Source organism: Mytilus californianus, unplaced genomic scaffold (genome assembly GCF_021869535.1).
Source record: "Mytilus californianus isolate M0D057914Y unplaced genomic scaffold, xbMytCali1.0.p SCAF_8, whole genome shotgun sequence".
In the NCBI taxonomy this organism is placed as follows: Eukaryota; Metazoa; Mollusca; class Bivalvia; order Mytilida; family Mytilidae; genus Mytilus; species Mytilus californianus.
In genome coordinates, this window is record NW_026262734.1 from 99,495,073 (window position 1) to 99,514,803 (window position 19,731).

General features: G+C 32.3%; 2 protein-coding genes and 1 long non-coding RNA gene across 10 annotated transcripts in view; 1 reads left to right on the forward strand and 2 right to left on the reverse strand.

Moving 5' to 3' along the window:
* Positions 1–19,731, reverse strand: part of LOC127710807 (uncharacterized) — a 69,573-nt gene that overhangs the window by 46,814 nt on the left and 3,028 nt on the right. For 7 of the 8 annotated variants that reach the window (XM_052216767.1, XM_052216762.1, XM_052216763.1 and 4 more), the window contains exon 1: positions 317–472. The exons of the other annotated variant lie outside the window; for it this stretch is intronic. The gene's annotated coding sequence lies outside the window, so the exon portion shown is untranslated. Of the gene's footprint in view, positions 1–316; positions 473–19,731 lie in introns of those variants that run through there. 8 annotated transcript variants of the gene reach the window in all.
* On the reverse strand, positions 9,148–12,726 carry LOC127712929 (ankyrin repeat domain-containing protein 1-like). The gene is given in 3 exon segments (XM_052219520.1): positions 9,148–9,186; positions 10,444–10,554; positions 12,487–12,726. Coding segments are annotated over 3 exon segments (390 nt in total).
* Positions 13,224–13,755, forward strand: LOC127710809 (uncharacterized). The gene is made up of 3 exons (XR_007986344.1): positions 13,224–13,267; positions 13,465–13,538; positions 13,638–13,755. It is a non-coding gene; the product is annotated as an uncharacterized LOC127710809 (long non-coding RNA).

Genomic DNA, 19,731 nt, shown 5'->3' on the forward strand with positions numbered 1-19,731 from the left:
AGAATATGAGGCAAAGTTGTATATAGGGTAGAAAATTCAAAATTTTGAACACATTCAAAATCACCAATATAAGAATGAAATTTATCAAGTATTTGACACTCCAAAAGTAATTAATTCCTCTATTTTCAAAGGCCTTATTTGAACAATTTATTATCAGGTTTTTTTATTGTACCATGATTATACATGTTATAAGCTTATTTGAAAACCATTGTAATGCATAACATCTACTATTCAGGGCAAGCTTAGAGATTCAATAAAGGTATAAATATATCAAAGTGTCAAACATTCCTTTAATTATGTTGTTTAAAGAACTTACCCAATTATAGTTTGATCAAATGTGTTGGTGCTTAACAAAGTAGGCCAAACAAACATGTAGCAATCAACAATGTTAGGTGAGGTTTGAATAAAAACACGTCATTTCTTCTTAATATTTTGGTCAAATCAACGGCAACAAAAATCTCTAACACAGTAAATAAATGTGTAACCCACGTATGTTTAGCCAATCATTAAATTTCTGTTAATTTTTGTATTGTTTTAAACTTTCGGCCTTTGTATTGATTAGGTATTTAAACAATGACATTATTATAGACTTTCTATTGATATGTTATTTGAAACTTTCATAATTTTGTAAACAATGAAGTACTCACAAACCATGACATGTATGTTTAGATTTTTTATTTCTTTATGATTAAATGTTTCGTCTTACGGTTTTATATATTTGTCATTGTAAAACAATGATTGTAGCGGATTTATTTTAAAAAATTAACTTAATGCGTATTTTTTCTTTATTTAATAAGACGTGTTTGAGTTGGATAATTTTAATGCGTTTGCAGATTAACTGTTATATTTGCAAGATGTTTATTTCGGATGTGAATTAGTTATCAATATTCATTAAGGAATTCTACATATTTCTCTTTTGACAAAACACAAAAAGGCACAAATCAGAAATTTTTAATTCGTGTTTCTTGGGTTTTTTTATGGAATGGTTTTAATTATATCATAAGTAGACTTTATATAACGCGAAGATATTCTTATGTCATAGGTTACTGTGTTTTATTATTTAAAATAAAATGAGAATAGAAACGTGGAATTTGTCAAAGAGACAAAAATTCTACCAACGTAAAGAAAAGTCCTTGGCCACCAACGGTTCTTCAACACAGCGAGACGAAGTGTAATACGTATCTTAATATACAAGTGGTACATTAACATTAAAATTATACTTGACAAATTTTAAGAGAGGTTTTAATTTCCCTGAATGAATGTGCACTCCAGTGTCACTTTAAATAACAATAATTAGTTATCAAAGGTACCAGGCTTATAATTTTATACACCAAACGCGAGTTCCGTCTTCATAAGACTCATCAGTGACGCTCAGATCAAAAACGTTAGAAAGCCAAACAAGTATAAAGTTGAAGAGCATTGAGGACCTAAAACTTCAAAAAAATTGTGCCAAATACATCTAAGGTAATCTATGCCTGGGATTAGAAAATCCTTAGTATTTCGAATAATTCATACTTTTGGAAACAGTAAATTTATAAAAATGACCATATAATTGATATTTATGTCAACACCGAAGTGCTGACTACTGGGATGGTGATACCCTCGGGGACGACACGTCCATCAGCAGTGGCATCGACCCAGTGGTGTGAACAGTTATCAAAGGTATCAGGCGTATAATTTGATACGCCAGACGCGCGTTTCGTCTACATAAGACCCATCAGTGACGCTCAGATCAGAAAAGTTAGAAAGCCAAACAAGTATAAAATTGAAGAGCATTGAGGACCCAATAAAATATTCTTTGTCAAACGTTACCAGTATCCGAGCAGAAAGTTGGTAAAGTGCAGCAGAATTCGTGCTGACAATGATATGTATTCTATTAGATCAATACCTCTCATGGTAGACTGCTAGTTTCTAAGAATATCATCAGTATAGTAGGCAATACCACAGAACCATCATGAAAATACGAATATCTTTGCCGTTATCAATGATTGAAAATCGTTTCGAATTAAGGAATGTTTAAAATTCATGCATATTTTTGAATCCATGTCCGGGTGTAACCTTTATTTTTTTTATTTTTATCAGTCACCAACGTTGAAATAAGGTGTTTTATCTTCAATAAGTTGGCCTCATGCAGAACTGAATAGATATTTTTGTCAAAACACGCATCTGTTTTATTTATAAATATAATTTCAATATAATTATGATTTCTTATATATAAGAATTGAAACAGATAAATCAGTACAATTTATTCGGCTTCTAGGAATTTTCAAGAACTTTTTTTTCCAAAATGAGTGAGACGAATATTGATTAAATCGGACATAACTCTTGAACGAGTATGGTGCGTTTCAATTTAAGTATCTGAAAAGTATTTATAGCAAGACAACATGATAAAATAAAATAAAAACAGTTGCTACGAAAAAAGAAAAAATCTGATTTATGACAATACCATAATAGACAACCAATAATGCAGCAACCAACGTCAACCACTAAAATACATTAACCTGACATTAATATTTGACAGACAAATAAATAATATGGCGCGTTAATTCTGTTAGTGATATCCATTGGATTCAGACTACTGAAAGGTAGTTCAACGCCAACAACAAGTATTAATAATCACTTTTGCAACACATAAAGTATCAAAAATCAAGACACGTATAACGGAATTAATGTTAATACGTCTTAAACGGTCGGAGAAAACAAAATGACCTTGAAGTTTACTACAAAAATCAAAATTCTCAAAGATAGTTGATTTGGTATAGAAAAGTGTCATAAGTTTTTTGATTGAAAAAAAATACTATAGAATCCTTTAGGTGGGTGGAAAGTAAAGGGATCTTATTTTTTGTTTCGAAAAACATAATGACACTTGTAAAAGATAGTTAAAAAAAAAAGGGTATTCAAAACATGAGTCTCATTCAAGGATTAAACAATATACATGTAGCACTAATCAAGTAACGACAAGTCTTGCTGCTTTACACACGGACATGTACGTCATGCCTGTGAAAAAATTGCTTCTAATTAATTTTGGATAGTGTAGCATTAGATTTAAACCCCCATCACGACCGATTTTACAGGGTTGTCTGCGAGTTTTAGTTTAAGGGGACACATAACGAGGTGTATATAACTTATTTCTCAGAAGCAGCCTAAACCAACGAAAGGCGGTGTATTATTCTAGCATGATTATCAACGAAGAATATTTTTTTATTTATTTATCAGTTTTTATTCCTCCTGTCATAGATGCATCATTGTTGTATAAATGGATTTATTTAAAATTAAGACAATATAGATGATAATATTATTTCACTGCTGTTAACTTTTTTTTTACGACAATCGTACAGAATATACGAATATCAAGAACGCTCCATATATAACATACTTATCAGAAACTGTCTTCCTCCATTATTTTCATTTCGCAAAAGCCGCCTACGAAAATTCTATTTTTTCATAAGTGACACCATAGCATCCTATTTAAACATCAGATTTAATATCTTTGTCCAACTGAGGTATAAAATGATTTTTTTGATATTTCTACTTCGGTAAGGTAACGACCGCTGTAGCTGTATTACCACTCGATTCACACAAAAGAATAATCATTGTCCATTCAATCGCTGTACACATATAGTTTATGATCGCATGCATTATAATGGACAATACTTGTATGTAACTAATGGTGCATGTGGTCCAAATGTAATGTTTTGTAGCTTAGCAAATCGCAATTTTCTATCGACTTTTTGTCCATAATTTTGATGACTAGTTGCCGCAAAGATAGCACGAGTTGGTTATTTGACTTACAATTTGTTCCTCAGGAAAAGATTTAATGTTACCGTGTCTTTCTTATTTTCGTCAGTTTTCAGCCACTTATTTCATCTGAATACACGTCTATTCTCAAATTAGGTCACATTCTAGATTTTCCATGTGTTAAAAAAACAGCGTTTTTCAATTTCGCAAAGAATTTGAAGTTTCCATGCCGATTGATTTATTCAAATCAAACAAAGTTTGAGTTAAATGTTTAATCTTAAATAAACAATCAGTCATTAATGCAGATCTCGTTTTATCTTTGAACACAAGTTCAGCCGAAAAAACTTTTGGCAGACTTTATAATAACTAGAAACAAACATTACAGAGTTTAAAGCTTCGTGATGGATGCAGTGGTTACTCTTGGCATTTTTTGTTAATGCATTATTGTATGTTATTTGCTTATTTAATTCGGAAACGTGAATCATCGTAGTCGTAGCAACATTACAGTAGGTGCAATACTTTATTGGGGCTGTAGTATTTCTTTCTAAATAGCACAATATCATTTGAATATTGCCGGTTGAACATTATTCATGTTATTGTTGATATTGTATCAAGATGGCACGATTTTTCTTCCAATACTGCTACTTTTCCAACCAGGGATCGACGTGGAAACTCATAGCACAACATTAGGTACCTCTTAAAGGGGCACTAGCTGTCAAATTCATGTTCACCGCTTTGACTCAAATTCTTATATTTGATTTATAACCATGTAAAACATTTATCCAAATTATAAAAAGTTTAAAATAAACAATTTACAGAGCATGGACTCCATAATATGTAGCTTCGCTTCGTGTGTATTTTAGTCTTGACGTCATCTAATTAACTATCGATTTGACCTCCGAAGACCTTCGATGGCCATACAAGCGATATAAACTTTAATATAGATATAAAAAGAAAATTATCTCGTGCAATTGGATTTTTCTAGGTCTGTTAAATTTCATATTATAAAAATATATATTAATTAACGTTTTTACCTGTATAATAATGATTTTTTGTGGAGCGAATCATTCAATCAAATGATTTACCTCTGTCTCACTTTCAATGTTGACATTCTTTTCCTTTAAACATGTTAAATAACCGAACACGCACAATTCATGCGTTATCCATCTCTAGCTAAGGGGTTAAATTGAAGTTCACATGAATACGGATCCAATGAGGTCGAATTATTCACTTGCAAGTGAATAATTCATCATCAATGTTTCTTAGCTTAATTTGACAAAATTGAACCATACTGGCTGCTAAAAGCAAATAATTATTTTACTATTTCACTTTCATTAATGACTGAACAAAAAAATCATACTTTAGATTTTTTATACTTCTCGTAGCTAGTGCCCCTTTCAGGAGTACTCCATTTGTAGTGTGATGGTCATTTATACAGTGATAGTTTTGAAAGTAATCTCATGTTCTGTTAAATGTCAATACACTTTAGCTGCTAAGAAATATAATAGTAGGAGGAATGATAATTTTGGATAGGATATATTTTTCAGCAAAGTATGTTCTATTTTTCGCGCTGTATTTTGTATTCAAAATATAAACTAATATTTTTGGGATCTCATCATAGTTTGGTTGAGAAGTACAGAATATATGTGTTACAAATGACCAGTTTTATTTGTTCGCGAAATCACGAATACGACTTACAACCAAATGTGACTTATGACCGCATTTGTACTTGTCAAAAGCTTCACGGCGGATGCAACCAAACAAAGTGTACATAAACTGCTTAGTATTCCAATAAACAATGAAGTACTCACAAACCATGACATGTATGTTTAGATTTTTTATTTCTTTATGATTAAATGTTTCGTCTTACGGTTTTATATATTTGTCATTGTAAAACAATGATTGTAGCGGATTTATTTTAAAAAATTAACTTAATGCGTATTTTTTCTTTATTTAATAAGACGTGTTTGAGTTGGATAATTTTAATGCGTTTGCAGATTAACTGTTATATTTGCAAGATGTTTATTTCGGATGTGAATTAGTTATCAATATTCATTAAGGAATTCTACATATTTCTCTTTTGACAAAACACAAAAAGGCACAAATCAGAAATTTTTAATTCGTGTTTCTTGGGTTTTTTTATGGAATGGTTTTAATTATATCATAAGTAGACTTTATATAACGCGAAGATATTCTTATGTCATAGGTTACTGTGTTTTATTATTTAAAATAAAATGAGAATAGAAACGTGGAATTTGTCAAAGAGACAAAAATTCTACCAACGTAAAGAAAAGTCCTTGGCCACCAACGGTTCTTCAACACAGCGAGACGAAGTGTAATACGTATCTTAATATACAAGTGGTACATTAACATTAAAATTATACTTGACAAATTTTAAGAGAGGTTTTAATTTCCCTGAATGAATGTGCACTCCAGTGTCACTTTAAATAACAATAATTAGTTATCAAAGGTACCAGGCTTATAATTTTATACACCAAACGCGAGTTCCGTCTTCATAAGACTCATCAGTGACGCTCAGATCAAAAACGTTAGAAAGCCAAACAAGTATAAAGTTGAAGAGCATTGAGGACCTAAAACTTCAAAAAAATTGTGCCAAATACATCTAAGGTAATCTATGCCTGGGATTAGAAAATCCTTAGTATTTCGAATAATTCATACTTTTGGAAACAGTAAATTTATAAAAATGACCATATAATTGATATTTATGTTAACACCGAAGTGCTGACTACTGGGATGGTGATACCCTCGGGGACGACACGTCCATCAGCAGTGGCATCGACCCAGTGGTGTGAACAGTTATCAAAGGTATCAGGCGTATAATTTGATACGCCAGACGCGCGTTTCGTCTACATAAGACCCATCAGTGACGCTCAGATCAGAAAAGTTAGAAAGCCAAACAAGTATAAAATTGAAGAGCATTGAGGACCCAATAAAATATTCTTTGTCAAACGTTACCAGTATCCGAGCAGAAAGTTGGTAAAGTGCAGCAGAATTCGTGCTGACAATGATATGTATTCTATTAGATCAATACCTCTCATGGTAGACTGCTAGTTTCTAAGAATATCATCAGTATAGTAGGCAATACCACAGAACCATCATGAAAATACGAATATCTTTGCCGTTATCAATGATTGAAAATCGTTTCGAATTAAGGAATGTTTAAAATTCATGCATATTTTTGAATCCATGTCCGGGTGTAACCTTTATTTTTTTTATTTTTATCAGTCACCAACGTTGAAATAAGGTGTTTTATCTTCAATAAGTTGGCCTCATGCAGAACTGAATAGATATTTTTGTCAAAACACGCATCTGTTTTATTTATAAATATAATTTCAATATAATTATGATTTCTTATATATAAGAATTGAAACAGATAAATCAGTACAATTTATTCGGCTTCTAGGAATTTTCAAGAACTTTTTTTTCCAAAATGAGTGAGACGAATATTGATTAAATCGGACATAACTCTTGAACGAGTATGGTGCGTTTCAATTTAAGTATCTGAAAAGTATTTATAGCAAGACAACATGATAAAATAAAATAAAAACAGTTGCTACGAAAAAAGAAAAAATCTGATTTATGACAATACCATAATAGACAACCAATAATGCAGCAACCAACGTCAACCACTAAAATACATTAACCTGACATTAATATTTGACAGACAAATAAATAATATGGCGCGTTAATTCTGTTAGTGATATCCATTGGATTCAGACTACTGAAAGGTAGTTCAACGCCAACAACAAGTATTAATAATCACTTTTGCAACACATAAAGTATCAAAAATCAAGACACGTATAACGGAATTAATGTTAATACGTCTTAAACGGTCGGAGAAAACAAAATGACCTTGAAGTTTACTACAAAAATCAAAATTCTCAAAGATAGTTGATTTGGTATAGAAAAGTGTCATAAGTTTTTTGATTGAAAAAAAATACTATAGAATCCTTTAGGTGGGTGGAAAGTAAAGGGATCTTATTTTTTGTTTCGAAAAACATAATGACACTTGTAAAAGATAGTTAAAAAAAAAAGGGTATTCAAAACATGAGTCTCATTCAAGGATTAAACAATATACATGTAGCACTAATCAAGTAACGACAAGTCTTGCTGCTTTACACACGGACATGTACGTCATGCCTGTGAAAAAATTGCTTCTAATTAATTTTGGATAGTGTAGCATTAGATTTAAACCCCCATCACGACCGATTTTACAGGGTTGTCTGCGAGTTTTAGTTTAAGGGGACACATAACGAGGTGTATATAACTTATTTCTCAGAAGCAGCCTAAACCAACGAAAGGCGGTGTATTATTCTAGCATGATTATCAACGAAGAATATTTTTTTATTTATTTATCAGTTTTTATTCCTCCTGTCATAGATGCATCATTGTTGTATAAATGGATTTATTTAAAATTAAGACAATATAGATGATAATATTATTTCACTGCTGTTAACTTTTTTTTTACGACAATCGTACAGAATATACGAATATCAAGAACGCTCCATATATAACATACTTATCAGAAACTGTCTTCCTCCATTATTTTCATTTCGCAAAAGCCGCCTACGAAAATTCTATTTTTTTCATAAGTGACACCATAGCATCCTATTTAAACATCAGATTTAATATCTTTGTCCAACTGAGGTATAAAATGATTTTTTTGATATTTCTACTTCGGTAAGGTAACGACCGCTGTAGCTGTATTACCACTCGATTCACACAAAAGAATAATCATTGTCCATTCAATCGCTGTACACATATAGTTTATGATCGCATGCATTATAATGGACAATACTTGTATGTAACTAATGGTGCATGTGGTCCAAATGTAATGTTTTGTAGCTTAGCAAATCGCAATTTTCTATCGACTTTTTGTCCATAATTTTGATGACTAGTTGCCGCAAAGATAGCACGAGTTGGTTATTTGACTTACAATTTGTTCCTCAGGAAAAGATTTAATGTTACCGTGTCTTTCTTATTTTCGTCAGTTTTCAGCCACTTATTTCATCTGAATACACGTCTATTCTCAAATTAGGTCACATTCTAGATTTTCCATGTGTTCTGTTAAAAAAACAGCGTTTTTCAATTTCGCAAAGAATTTGAAGTTTCCATGCCGATTGATTTATTCAAATCAAACAAAGTTTGAGTTAAATGTTTAATCTTAAATAAACAATCAGTCATTAATGCAGATCTCGTTTTATCTTTGAACACAAGTTCAGCCGAAAAAACTTTTGGCAGACTTTATAATAACTAGAAACAAACATTACAGAGTTTAAAGCTTCGTGATGGATGCAGTGGTTACTCTTGGCATTTTTTGTTAATGCATTATTGTATGTTATTTGCTTATTTAATTCGGAAACGTGAATCATCGTAGTCGTAGCAACATTACAGTAGGTGCAATACTTTATTGGGGCTGTAGTATTTCTTTCTAAATAGCACAATATCATTTGAATATTGCCGGTTGAACATTATTCATGTTATTGTTGATATTGTATCAAGATGGCACGATTTTTCTTCCAATACTGCTACTTTTCCAACCAGGGATCGACGTGGAAACTCATAGCACAACATTAGGTACCTCTTAAAGGGGCACTAGCTGTCAAATTCATGTTCACCGCTTTGACTCAAATTCTTATATTTGATTTATAACCATGTAAAACATTTATCCAAATTATAAAAAGTTTAAAATAAACAATTTACAGAGCATGGACTCCATAATATGTAGCTTCGCTTCGTGTGTATTTTAGTCTTGACGTCATCTAATTAACTATCGATTTGACCTCCGAAGACCTTCGATGGCCATACAAGCGATATAAACTTTAATATAGATATAAAAAGAAAATTATCTCGTGCAATTGGATTTTTCTAGGTCTGTTAAATTTCATATTATAAAAATATATATTAATTAACGTTTTTACCTGTATAATAATGATTTTTTGTGGAGCGAATCATTCAATCAAATGATTTACCTCTGTCTCACTTTCAATGTTGACATTCTTTTCCTTTAAACATGTTAAATAACCGAACACGCACAATTCATGCGTTATCCATCTCTAGCTAAGGGGTTAAATTGAAGTTCACATGAATACGGATCCAATGAGGTCGAATTATTCACTTGCAAGTGAATAATTCATCATCAATGTTTCTTAGCTTAATTTGACAAAATTGAACCATACTGGCTGCTAAAAGCAAATAATTATTTTACTATTTCACTTTCATTAATGACTGAACAAAAAAATCATACTTTAGATTTTTTATACTTCTCGTAGCTAGTGCCCCTTTCAGGAGTACTCCATTTGTAGTGTGATGGTCATTTATACAGTGATAGTTTTGAAAGTAATCTCATGTTCTGTTAAATGTCAATACACTTTAGCTGCTAAGAAATATAATAGTAGGAGGAATGATAATTTTGGATAGGATATATTTTTCAGCAAAGTATGTTCTATTTTTCGCGCTGTATTTTGTATTCAAAATATAAACTAATATTTTTGGGATCTCATCATAGTTTGGTTGAGAAGTACAGAATATATGTGTTACAAATGACCAGTTTTATTTGTTCGCGAAATCACGAATACGACTTACAACCAAATGTGACTTATGACCGCATTTGTACTTGTCAAAAGCTTCACGGCGGATGCAACCAAACAAAGTGTACATAAACTGCTTAGTATTCCAATAAACCTGAGTCCATCTCTAACTCGTCTTTTGTTTTGTTTTAAAAGGTTTCGGATTTTTATATGTAGTTGTATACGGATTTTGATTTGTAAACAGATATTTATGATTTTTTCTCTTCTTGATACGAACAATGGAACAATTCGGCTACAGTTTAAATGAGGGCGATACAAACAGTACTGACTTTAAAAGATGTATTTCAGTCTCAAGGAAATGGCACGGATTATACTCATTTGCATGGTATGCATGAAGCGAGCACAACTTAGCACAATGCTTTCCATATGAGATCAATTGATTGGCTAGAGCAAAGAAAAGATATCAATGTGTTACAATGTACGCATATTTTTAAAAGCAGAAAGAAAACAGCACAAGTTAAATATGTCAGTATCATCACAAGCACTATTTAGGTTGCATTTCTGTAAATATCGACAATGCAATTTCCCATAGGAACTCCTTTTACGGCTAAAACTGTATCACTTTTACTTTGAAGTTTTGAAGAAAAAAAAATATATCCTAGAATGGAAAGTTCATATGCACTACTACTTTATAAAGGTCAAAATATAGGGCTGTGCGGCATATTTTAAACGTTTATATGCCCCAAACTTCTAAGAGTTTAAACTTACACTAAAATTCAAAACTACCCCGACCTGAACAGATTAAAATTTGACCGCTATGCATAAATATATTTACTGGTAACATTTTCAAGTTATGTCTCTACGAGATGAAACATAGAGAACATATCTGGGAACCAGTACGTAAACAAAATTAATTAACTCTGAATATTATATATCTTCCCAATAGAGGCGTGGTTTGTAAAACAGCTGTATTTACAAAGTGTAACCTTTATAATCATTATAAAAGAGGGACGAAAGATACCAGAGGGACAGTCAAACTCATAGATCGAAAACAAACTGACAACGCCATGGCCAAAAATAAAAAGACAAACAGACAAATAATAGTACAGATGACACAACATAGAAAACTAAAGACTAAGCAACACGAACCCCACCAATAATTTGGGGTGATCTCAGGTGTTCCGGAAGGGTAGGCAGATCCTGCTCCACATGTGGCACTATAATGTGCACATGCCTAAAAATCATGAAATAGTAGAAAACAAACCTGAAATGGATTCGATTTCATTTCTTGCTTTTGTTTTTGAATTAGAAATAGTACATCGACTGCTTCATGAGCATAGCTTTATCCCATGAAACAGTTATATAATTTTATTAATAGTTACATTTTGTTAAGCGGTGATATCTAATCTAAATTAAAATCAGTGCAAAAATGCTCAGTACAAGGAAATTTCGACTCAGGACTAACGACAATTTCTGTCCATTTATCGATTCTTAAACGACAATGTAGTCAAACCAGAGCAGAAAAGAGACGGAAGATACCAGGGGAGAGGGGTCATTAAAAACGTAAGTAGAACAGTATTACATTGAGAGAATCACCAAAATAACACAGCATTGTCTGATCAGTATAATTAACATGTCATATTATATAATCAAAATAATACTTGTAAACGGGGAAAAGTGTTTCTCAAATATAATGATTTATCTGCTATTTCTAGCATTCAATTTAAAAAAAGTAAGATCAAACCAAACTTCATACAGAAGGACAATATATAATTATGAATTAAAATGAAATTCTGACAAAACTATCTGGTTTAAAATGATAGGGTTTTAAAGGTACCTGTTCAAGTAAAGTTACACAAATATGAACAAGTCCTAAGTCAGGAATCTGATGTACAGTAGTTGTCGTCTGTTTATGTAGTTCATACGTGTTTCTCGTTTCTCGTTTTTATATAGATTAGACCGTTGGTTTTCCCGTTTGAATGGTTTTACACTAGTAATTTTTGGGGCCCTTTATAGCTTGCTGTTCGGTGTGAGCCAATGCTCCGTGTTGAAGGCCGTACCTTGACCTATAATGGTTTACTTTTATAAATTGTTACTTGGATGGAGAGTTGTCTCATTGGCACTCATACCACATCTTCCTATATCTATAAGACATCTTTAAACAGTCAGGAGCAATCAACCATTATTTACCCTTAACATTCATATTCCCTCTTCTACAAGCAGCCATCAGAGGTGTCATTCTCATACTATCAACCAGGTTAAGCTCACTTCCTTTGTCTAAAAGTAACTTTACTATCTTCTCATTTCCTCTACTACAAGCAGCTGGCAGAGGTGTCTGTTTTATACAATCCACCAGGTTAACCTCACTTCCTTTGTCTATAAGTAACTGTACTATCTTCTCATTTCCCCCACTACAAGCAGTTGTCAGAGGTGTCATTCTCCCACCATCAACCTGGTTAACCTTACTTCCTCTGTCTAAAAGTAACAGTTTATTTTATCATCTTCCCATTTCCTCTACTACAAGCAGCTATCAAAGGTGTCTGTTTTATAAGATCCACCAGGTTAATCACATCCTAACTTAATAAGTAACTTTACTATCTTCATATTCCCTCTTCTACAAGCAGCCATCAGAGGTGTCTATTTCATACCATCAACTTGATTTACTTCACTTCCTTTGTCTAAAAGTAACTTAACTATCTTCTCATTTTCTCTGTCACAAAGAAATTGTCAGAGGTGTCCCTCCGTAAGCACCTGCCTTGTTAAGATCACTTCCTTTGTCTAGAAGTAACTGTACCATCTTTTCATTTCCTCTGTGACCAAAACATGGAAATAGTGTTCCCTCTCCACTTTGTCCACTACAAGCAGTCGTAAAAGGTGTATGTTTCATACCATTCACCAGGTTAACATTACATCCTCTGTCTATCCTTTCCGCTACTACAAGCAGCTGTCATAGATGTCTGTTTCATACCATCAACCTGGTTAACATCACTTCCTTTGTCTATAAGTAGCTTTACTATATTTTCATTTCCTCTACTACAAACAGTCGTCAGAGGTGTTAGTCCTATATTACCAGTCTGATTAACATCACTTCTTTGTCCGTAAGTAACTGTACTATCATCTCATTTTCTCCACTACAAGCAGTTGTCAGAGGTGTCTGTTTCAAATCATCCACCAGGTTAACATCACTTCCCTTGTCTATAAGTAACTGTACTATCTTCTCATTTCCTCCACTACAAGCAGTTGTCAGAGGTGCGAGCCTAAACCCATCAAACTGGTTAACATCACTTCCTTTGTCAATAAGTATCTGTACTATCTCCTCATGTCCTCCACTACAAGCACCAATAAGAGGTGTCTGTTTCATACCATCAACCTGGTTAACATCACCTCCTTTGTCTATAAGTAACTGTACTATCTTCTCATTTCCTCCACTACACGCAGTTGTCAGAGGTGTGAGCCTAAACCCATCAAACTGCTTAACATCACTTCCTTTGTCAAAAAGTAACTGTACTATCTCCTCATGTCCTTCATTACTCGCAGCTGTCAGAGGTGTCTACTCCATAAAATCAACTTGGTTAACATCACTTCCTTTGTCTATAAGTAAATGTTCTTGTTCTTTTCAAAACACAATCTCGCCATTCTGCGTATCTAAACTTTGTAAAGTTTTAATTTTGCTTATTTTCAAATAACTCTCAATTGTTTATACTATTTATTTTGTTTCTGAACTTTAACCATTTAAAATTTCTACTTGTAAATGAAAATTTTTATTAGTTACAAAATTACGGTTTAAACAGATTGTGTCGTATCATACTATAAAATAATTTAATTTTGGATGTAACGCGTCTTCCGATTGGCTGACGTTGTTTTGTTTATCAGCTCATAGATATAATTTTGTAATGTGACCTTGACATCATCAACGTTTTTTTCATGATTTACTCCGATTTAAAATGGAATTAAGAATTATATTTTATAAGAAATGACTGTAATATTTTTTCTGTCTATTCGAAATAACATAAAAAATGTGGTGCACACTTTAAAATAACCCGCTACGCGGGTTATTCAGTGTGCAGCACATTTTTTATGTTATTTTTTCATAGACAGAAAGAATATTACAGTCATTCCTAAAATGTATCATACAGGCACTGCTGTGGTGCATGTAAAATTGCAATTCGCAGTGAAAACCGTCTTTATGTGTCCATCAATAGATAGAAAATCAGAAACAAGAGTCTGAATAACACCCTACAAATTAAAAAAAAAGTTGTGAAACCGAAAATATCCTATGCTTTCATTTCATTGCAGTTTCCAGTTCTAGTTGATTATAAGTCCAAAGAGTATTTCCACCTAATATGCATTGCTTCGGTATTGGTTCGATCAGAATAATTTTTTTTTTCGTGCGTCATACACATTTTCTGTCTAAAGAAGCCTCATCAGTTAAATTTCATGACGGTTGGGAACTCTTCTTAGGAATGAGTTTAATATAGTGACATGCATGCATATTTTTTCTATTTAATGGACAATTTTAATCAAATTAAAGAAGTGCTGTCAAAAACAATTTGGTAGAACAAGAAGAATACATTTTAGTGATATATTTTTCAAGTCCCGTTTTTCCTAAAAAATAGTCGTCTCCTTTCAAATCGTTTTCAGATCGTTCAATACATTTGAAAGTTGTTAGAATTTAATATATCAAAGTTCTGTTAGTCTCAGGGGAGAGATAAGTTTATTGGTAATTTATTAACTGGAAATGTATAGCTGATTCAGAAGAATATTACTTATTTTTATGTACATGTAGTTATTAAAGTAAATGTAGGCAAATGTTCATTAATACTCTTTAAAATGCATTATGCATTTGCCACATAGTTACGTTAATAAAATTAAGTTGTATTGTTTCCTCGTATTCTATCGAACAACTTATATCTTTAATCTTATATAGTTATATTACTTACCGAATAGTGTAAAATGAATTTCCTCTTCAGCCAACAACCTCTTTAAGGAAAAAATATAATATCTGTTTCTATATATCTCTTATTCCCACAATCAACGAGATTATTCTAGAGGGCTAAGAGCCCATGTCGCTCACCTATGTATATGTACATTATCAAAAATGGCTAATCTCCAACATTACTGACTAGAAGATATTTCATGACTACCATTTGTTCATCATGTATTGCTGTAAAATTTGTTTGTTTTCAGTTTCTCGCTATTTTTCATAGTTTTTATGCAAAAATAGATAAAAGTCATCATTCAAGGGTAATAACTCCTAAACTGAGTCCCCTGAAACTTCGTCGATCTTGTCCTACTAATCATTTATGCTGTTAACAGAGTTTTTTAAATCTATATTTTTGGTCTAGGATATAAATATTGGTAAAAATTATCATTTTCGGACAATAATTTCTATAAAGAGTCAACTACGATTTTGTCCATATTTGAAAAAATTTGTATATTTTGTTCTGCTGATCTTATTTGCAATTTTACAGTTGCTCTTAGTCTTTAATAATGTTTTAAATATAACAAGCCAAAACGCATAAAATTATATAAATTGTTATTTAGAGGCTATAACTCCTATAATAACATTAACGGTACCAAGGAGTATAAGGAGTCCACCAAGGATTTTGGATATTTAAATTATTTTCAGATCTTATCTTGGGGATCATTTTGCCATTTAAAGATTCGATCAATCTATTGTAGTTTTACAAATTATATGCAAAACTACAAGAAATTGTTAAAAATCACCATTTAAGGGCAGTAACTACTATAGGTAGAGTGACATATATGATTTAAATAGGTCTATCTCAACATTTTATACATTCAAGCACCAGTCAGATTTTCTATCACTCTATGGTGGTTTTCAAGATAAAGACAAAACTTTCTCAATGCAGTATGATAAACCATACCAACCATTTTGGTTAAAAAAGGGATCATCGGACACTTTTTTTTCAAGCCAGATCCCTAAGGATGATTATGGCCACCTTAAGTTCCAATTGACTCTGCAATTTCAGAAGAGATGATTTATGTAAATGTTAACACGACGGACGATGGACGCCAAGTGATGATAAAATCTTACTTGGCCCTTTGGGTTAGTTGAGAAAATACATACATGTAGTATATCAGTTACCTCCGAGTTTGTCATGTGTGAAAGCCAGAAACTGTCATTACTGTATGAACACATTTGAACTGGATTAACAAAGTATTCTGTAAAAATACTGCTGTATATATTTCAGATGTCGTTTTAATTAGTTTGGAATTACATTTATAGAGCATTTGAGCTCTCTTTCTTATCTTCCTTACATGTGACAGTTGTGTAAACTCACAGCATAAGAGCAAACAAAAAATAAGTTGGTAATGACTAGACTCATAAGATCGACACGAACTACAGAAAACAGCAAACAGCAAACATGATAACAAAAGACACAGAGTAGCGATCTAACTAAAGAGTACTCGCAGTTTCTGAAATAAATGATGTTGTCGAACATCGAATGGATTTAATATTAGGACGTAGTAGACATGCAGAGAAATTAATGGCTTTGTGTATTGCCAAAATATAATACATAATATCGACAGAATTCAATTTATTTGGAATATGTTGGAATGAGTAAAATTTCCGTAATATAATTTGAAACACTTTATTTATTTAATATCATTATTAGCAAAGATATCACCAAGGTCATGGTTAGCGTTATCCCATTTATCCATTAAAGGGAATGAAGACGGATCTTAACTGAGTTTGACCAAAAACTTTGATTCGTAACAGTACAGGAACAAGTGTGATATTAAAGGCAACAATTTGAATCCATAGGAATATCTACAACTTATGGATAAATTGTATAACCGAAATGTACATATATGATGTCAAGGTGAAGATAAATTAGATTTTATTAACTTTATATGTTTTAAAACAATATGAAATTACAAGTTATTTGGGAATCTTGTTTAAGTCACAGAAAGATAGGTAGTAGAAATTAAAGACTGTTTGACGGTGTTTTTGTGTATTTAAGGTAGCCAATAGTATGGACATTAAGATGTCCAGAAAAGCCCTTATCAGAGTTGTGGTTGCGATATTATTGTTAATTATTATACCTCAGTATGTTTTTCTATATAAAAAAGAATGAAATATTTGTGCTATTATATTCCACAGACTTTTTGTCAGTCAATAGTTTCAAAGACTATTACCCCGGTCAATAGTTTTATCAACATATTTCCCGGATTTTTCATATTAACTTTTCATTGGACAACAATGACGTCATAGCCTATTTTGCTTGGATTTGTGCGCTTGACAACGTTAAACTCTGAAATATCGTAAACGGTATGATCTGTATGTGTCTGTCGTCGTAATTTCAAATTTAGATATTACTTACCAGAAGTAATTAAAAAAGAAAAAGACATATTTTAAGAACTAAAAGATAACAAATTTATGGTATCGGTATGTCGTCGTCTTCATAATCAGGGATTGCTTTGGTGTATGGTAAAATATCTTATCTAGTGTTTATTATATGCACGTGAGTTTTTACACAAGGATTCCTGGTCTTGATTACAGTAATCAAAATATTGACAAATACCACACGGGCAAATAACAAAAACCTGATAGTTAATCTTGTACATGTCTATATGACTATTTGGTGTTTTTCCAAGTGGTGTAAACATGTAGTATTTTTTAGAAAGTTGTTTTGTTTTTAATAGCAAGTTTGTTGTCCCTTGGATACCAACTATTGCTCGAGGCGAAGCCGAGTGCAATAGTAAGTATCAAAGCGACAACAAACTTGCTATTACCCTAATAACAAGTCAATAAGTGTTTTATTATACCGAACAAAACAACTTTCTAAAAAATACTACATGTTTACACCACTTATTAAAACTTATTACACCAGGGTTTTCAATATCACAAACTAGTCAAAACATTTACTAAATTTTTCATCGGTACAAGGACATATTTCATAAATTTAAAATCAACATGCAGACATCTTATACGTTCAAGTATTTCACAACCAATCTTTTATGGTGATATTATTTACAAAGCACAAAAATGTCGGCATTCACCTCAAAAGCTAACCAAACCTTTAAACAGACTTATTCGGAAGGGATATAGTTACGATACTGTTGTCAGTTCATTAAGGATTGCATATTTTGGTATTAATATTGACTCACTCATACGGTCTTTGCATCGGAAATAAACACATTTATTATAAAACCAGTTGTTGGCATGATACGGGTTATGTTCTTCTCATATAGTTTATGATGGTATGATACTAAACCCGTGACGGGAGGGATTGTACTTGATTTTCATATGATGACTTTTTCGGAAGGGATTTAGTTACGATACTGTTGTCAGGTCATAAAGGAATGCATATTTTGGTATTAATATTAATTCACTCATAGGGTCTTTGCATCGGAAATAAACACATTTATTCTAAAACCAGTTTTTGGCATGACACGGGTTATGCTCTCCTCATATATTTTATGATGGAATGATACTAAACCCCTAACGGGAGGGATTGTACTTGATTTTCATATGAAGATGACATTATCTTTCAATCAGTTTAATTGAGGTCTGGAGCTGTCATGTCAGTAACTGCTAGTAGTCCTTTGTTAATTTATGTATCATTGTTATTTTCCTTAGTTTCTTTTATTGACTATTCTGACATCGAACTCGGAATTCTTTTAAACTGAATTTTACTGTGCGTATTGGTATTGGTTCCTTTATATACTACATTGGCTAGAGGTATAGGGGACGGTTGAAATCTCACAATACATGTTTAACCCCGCCCCATGTGTGCGCCTGTCCCAAGTCAGGAGCCTCTGGTCTTTGTAAGTCTTGTATGTTTTTTTAAATTTAGTTCATTTATATGTTTTGGAGTTTAGTATGATGTCCATTTTCACTGAACTAGTACACATTTTTATTTAGGGGCCAGCTGAGGACCACCTCCGGGTGCGGGATTTTCTCGCAGCGTTGAAGACCAATTGGTGGCCTTCGGCTGTTATGTGCTCTTTGGTCGGGTTGTTGTCTCTTTGACATATTCCCTATTTCCATTCTCAATTTTATTATATCAAAGAACGTCTTGTCCTTTTTCTAAAAAAAGTTCATCAAAACATACCAAGATACCAAGACCATGTTGATAAATATGTTTATGTCGCAGCCTTTTATAGCCGACCACACGGTATGGGTTTTTCTCATTGATGAAGACCGTACGGTTGTCTATAATTGCTTACATCCACTTCATATGAACTTTGGTGGATGGTTGTCTCATTGGCAATCATACCACATCTCCTTAGTTTTATATGTATGAACTTCACAAATAATACATGATGGTTTTGAAGTATAAATTATATGTACTGACGTTGTTTATCATCTAAATTACGTGTTATAGTGTTCTTTTATTTGGTCTTGTAAATAATTAACATTTACTGTTTAGTTCATTTTTTATTATATCCGTTTTGTGTGGCTTGGTGCTTA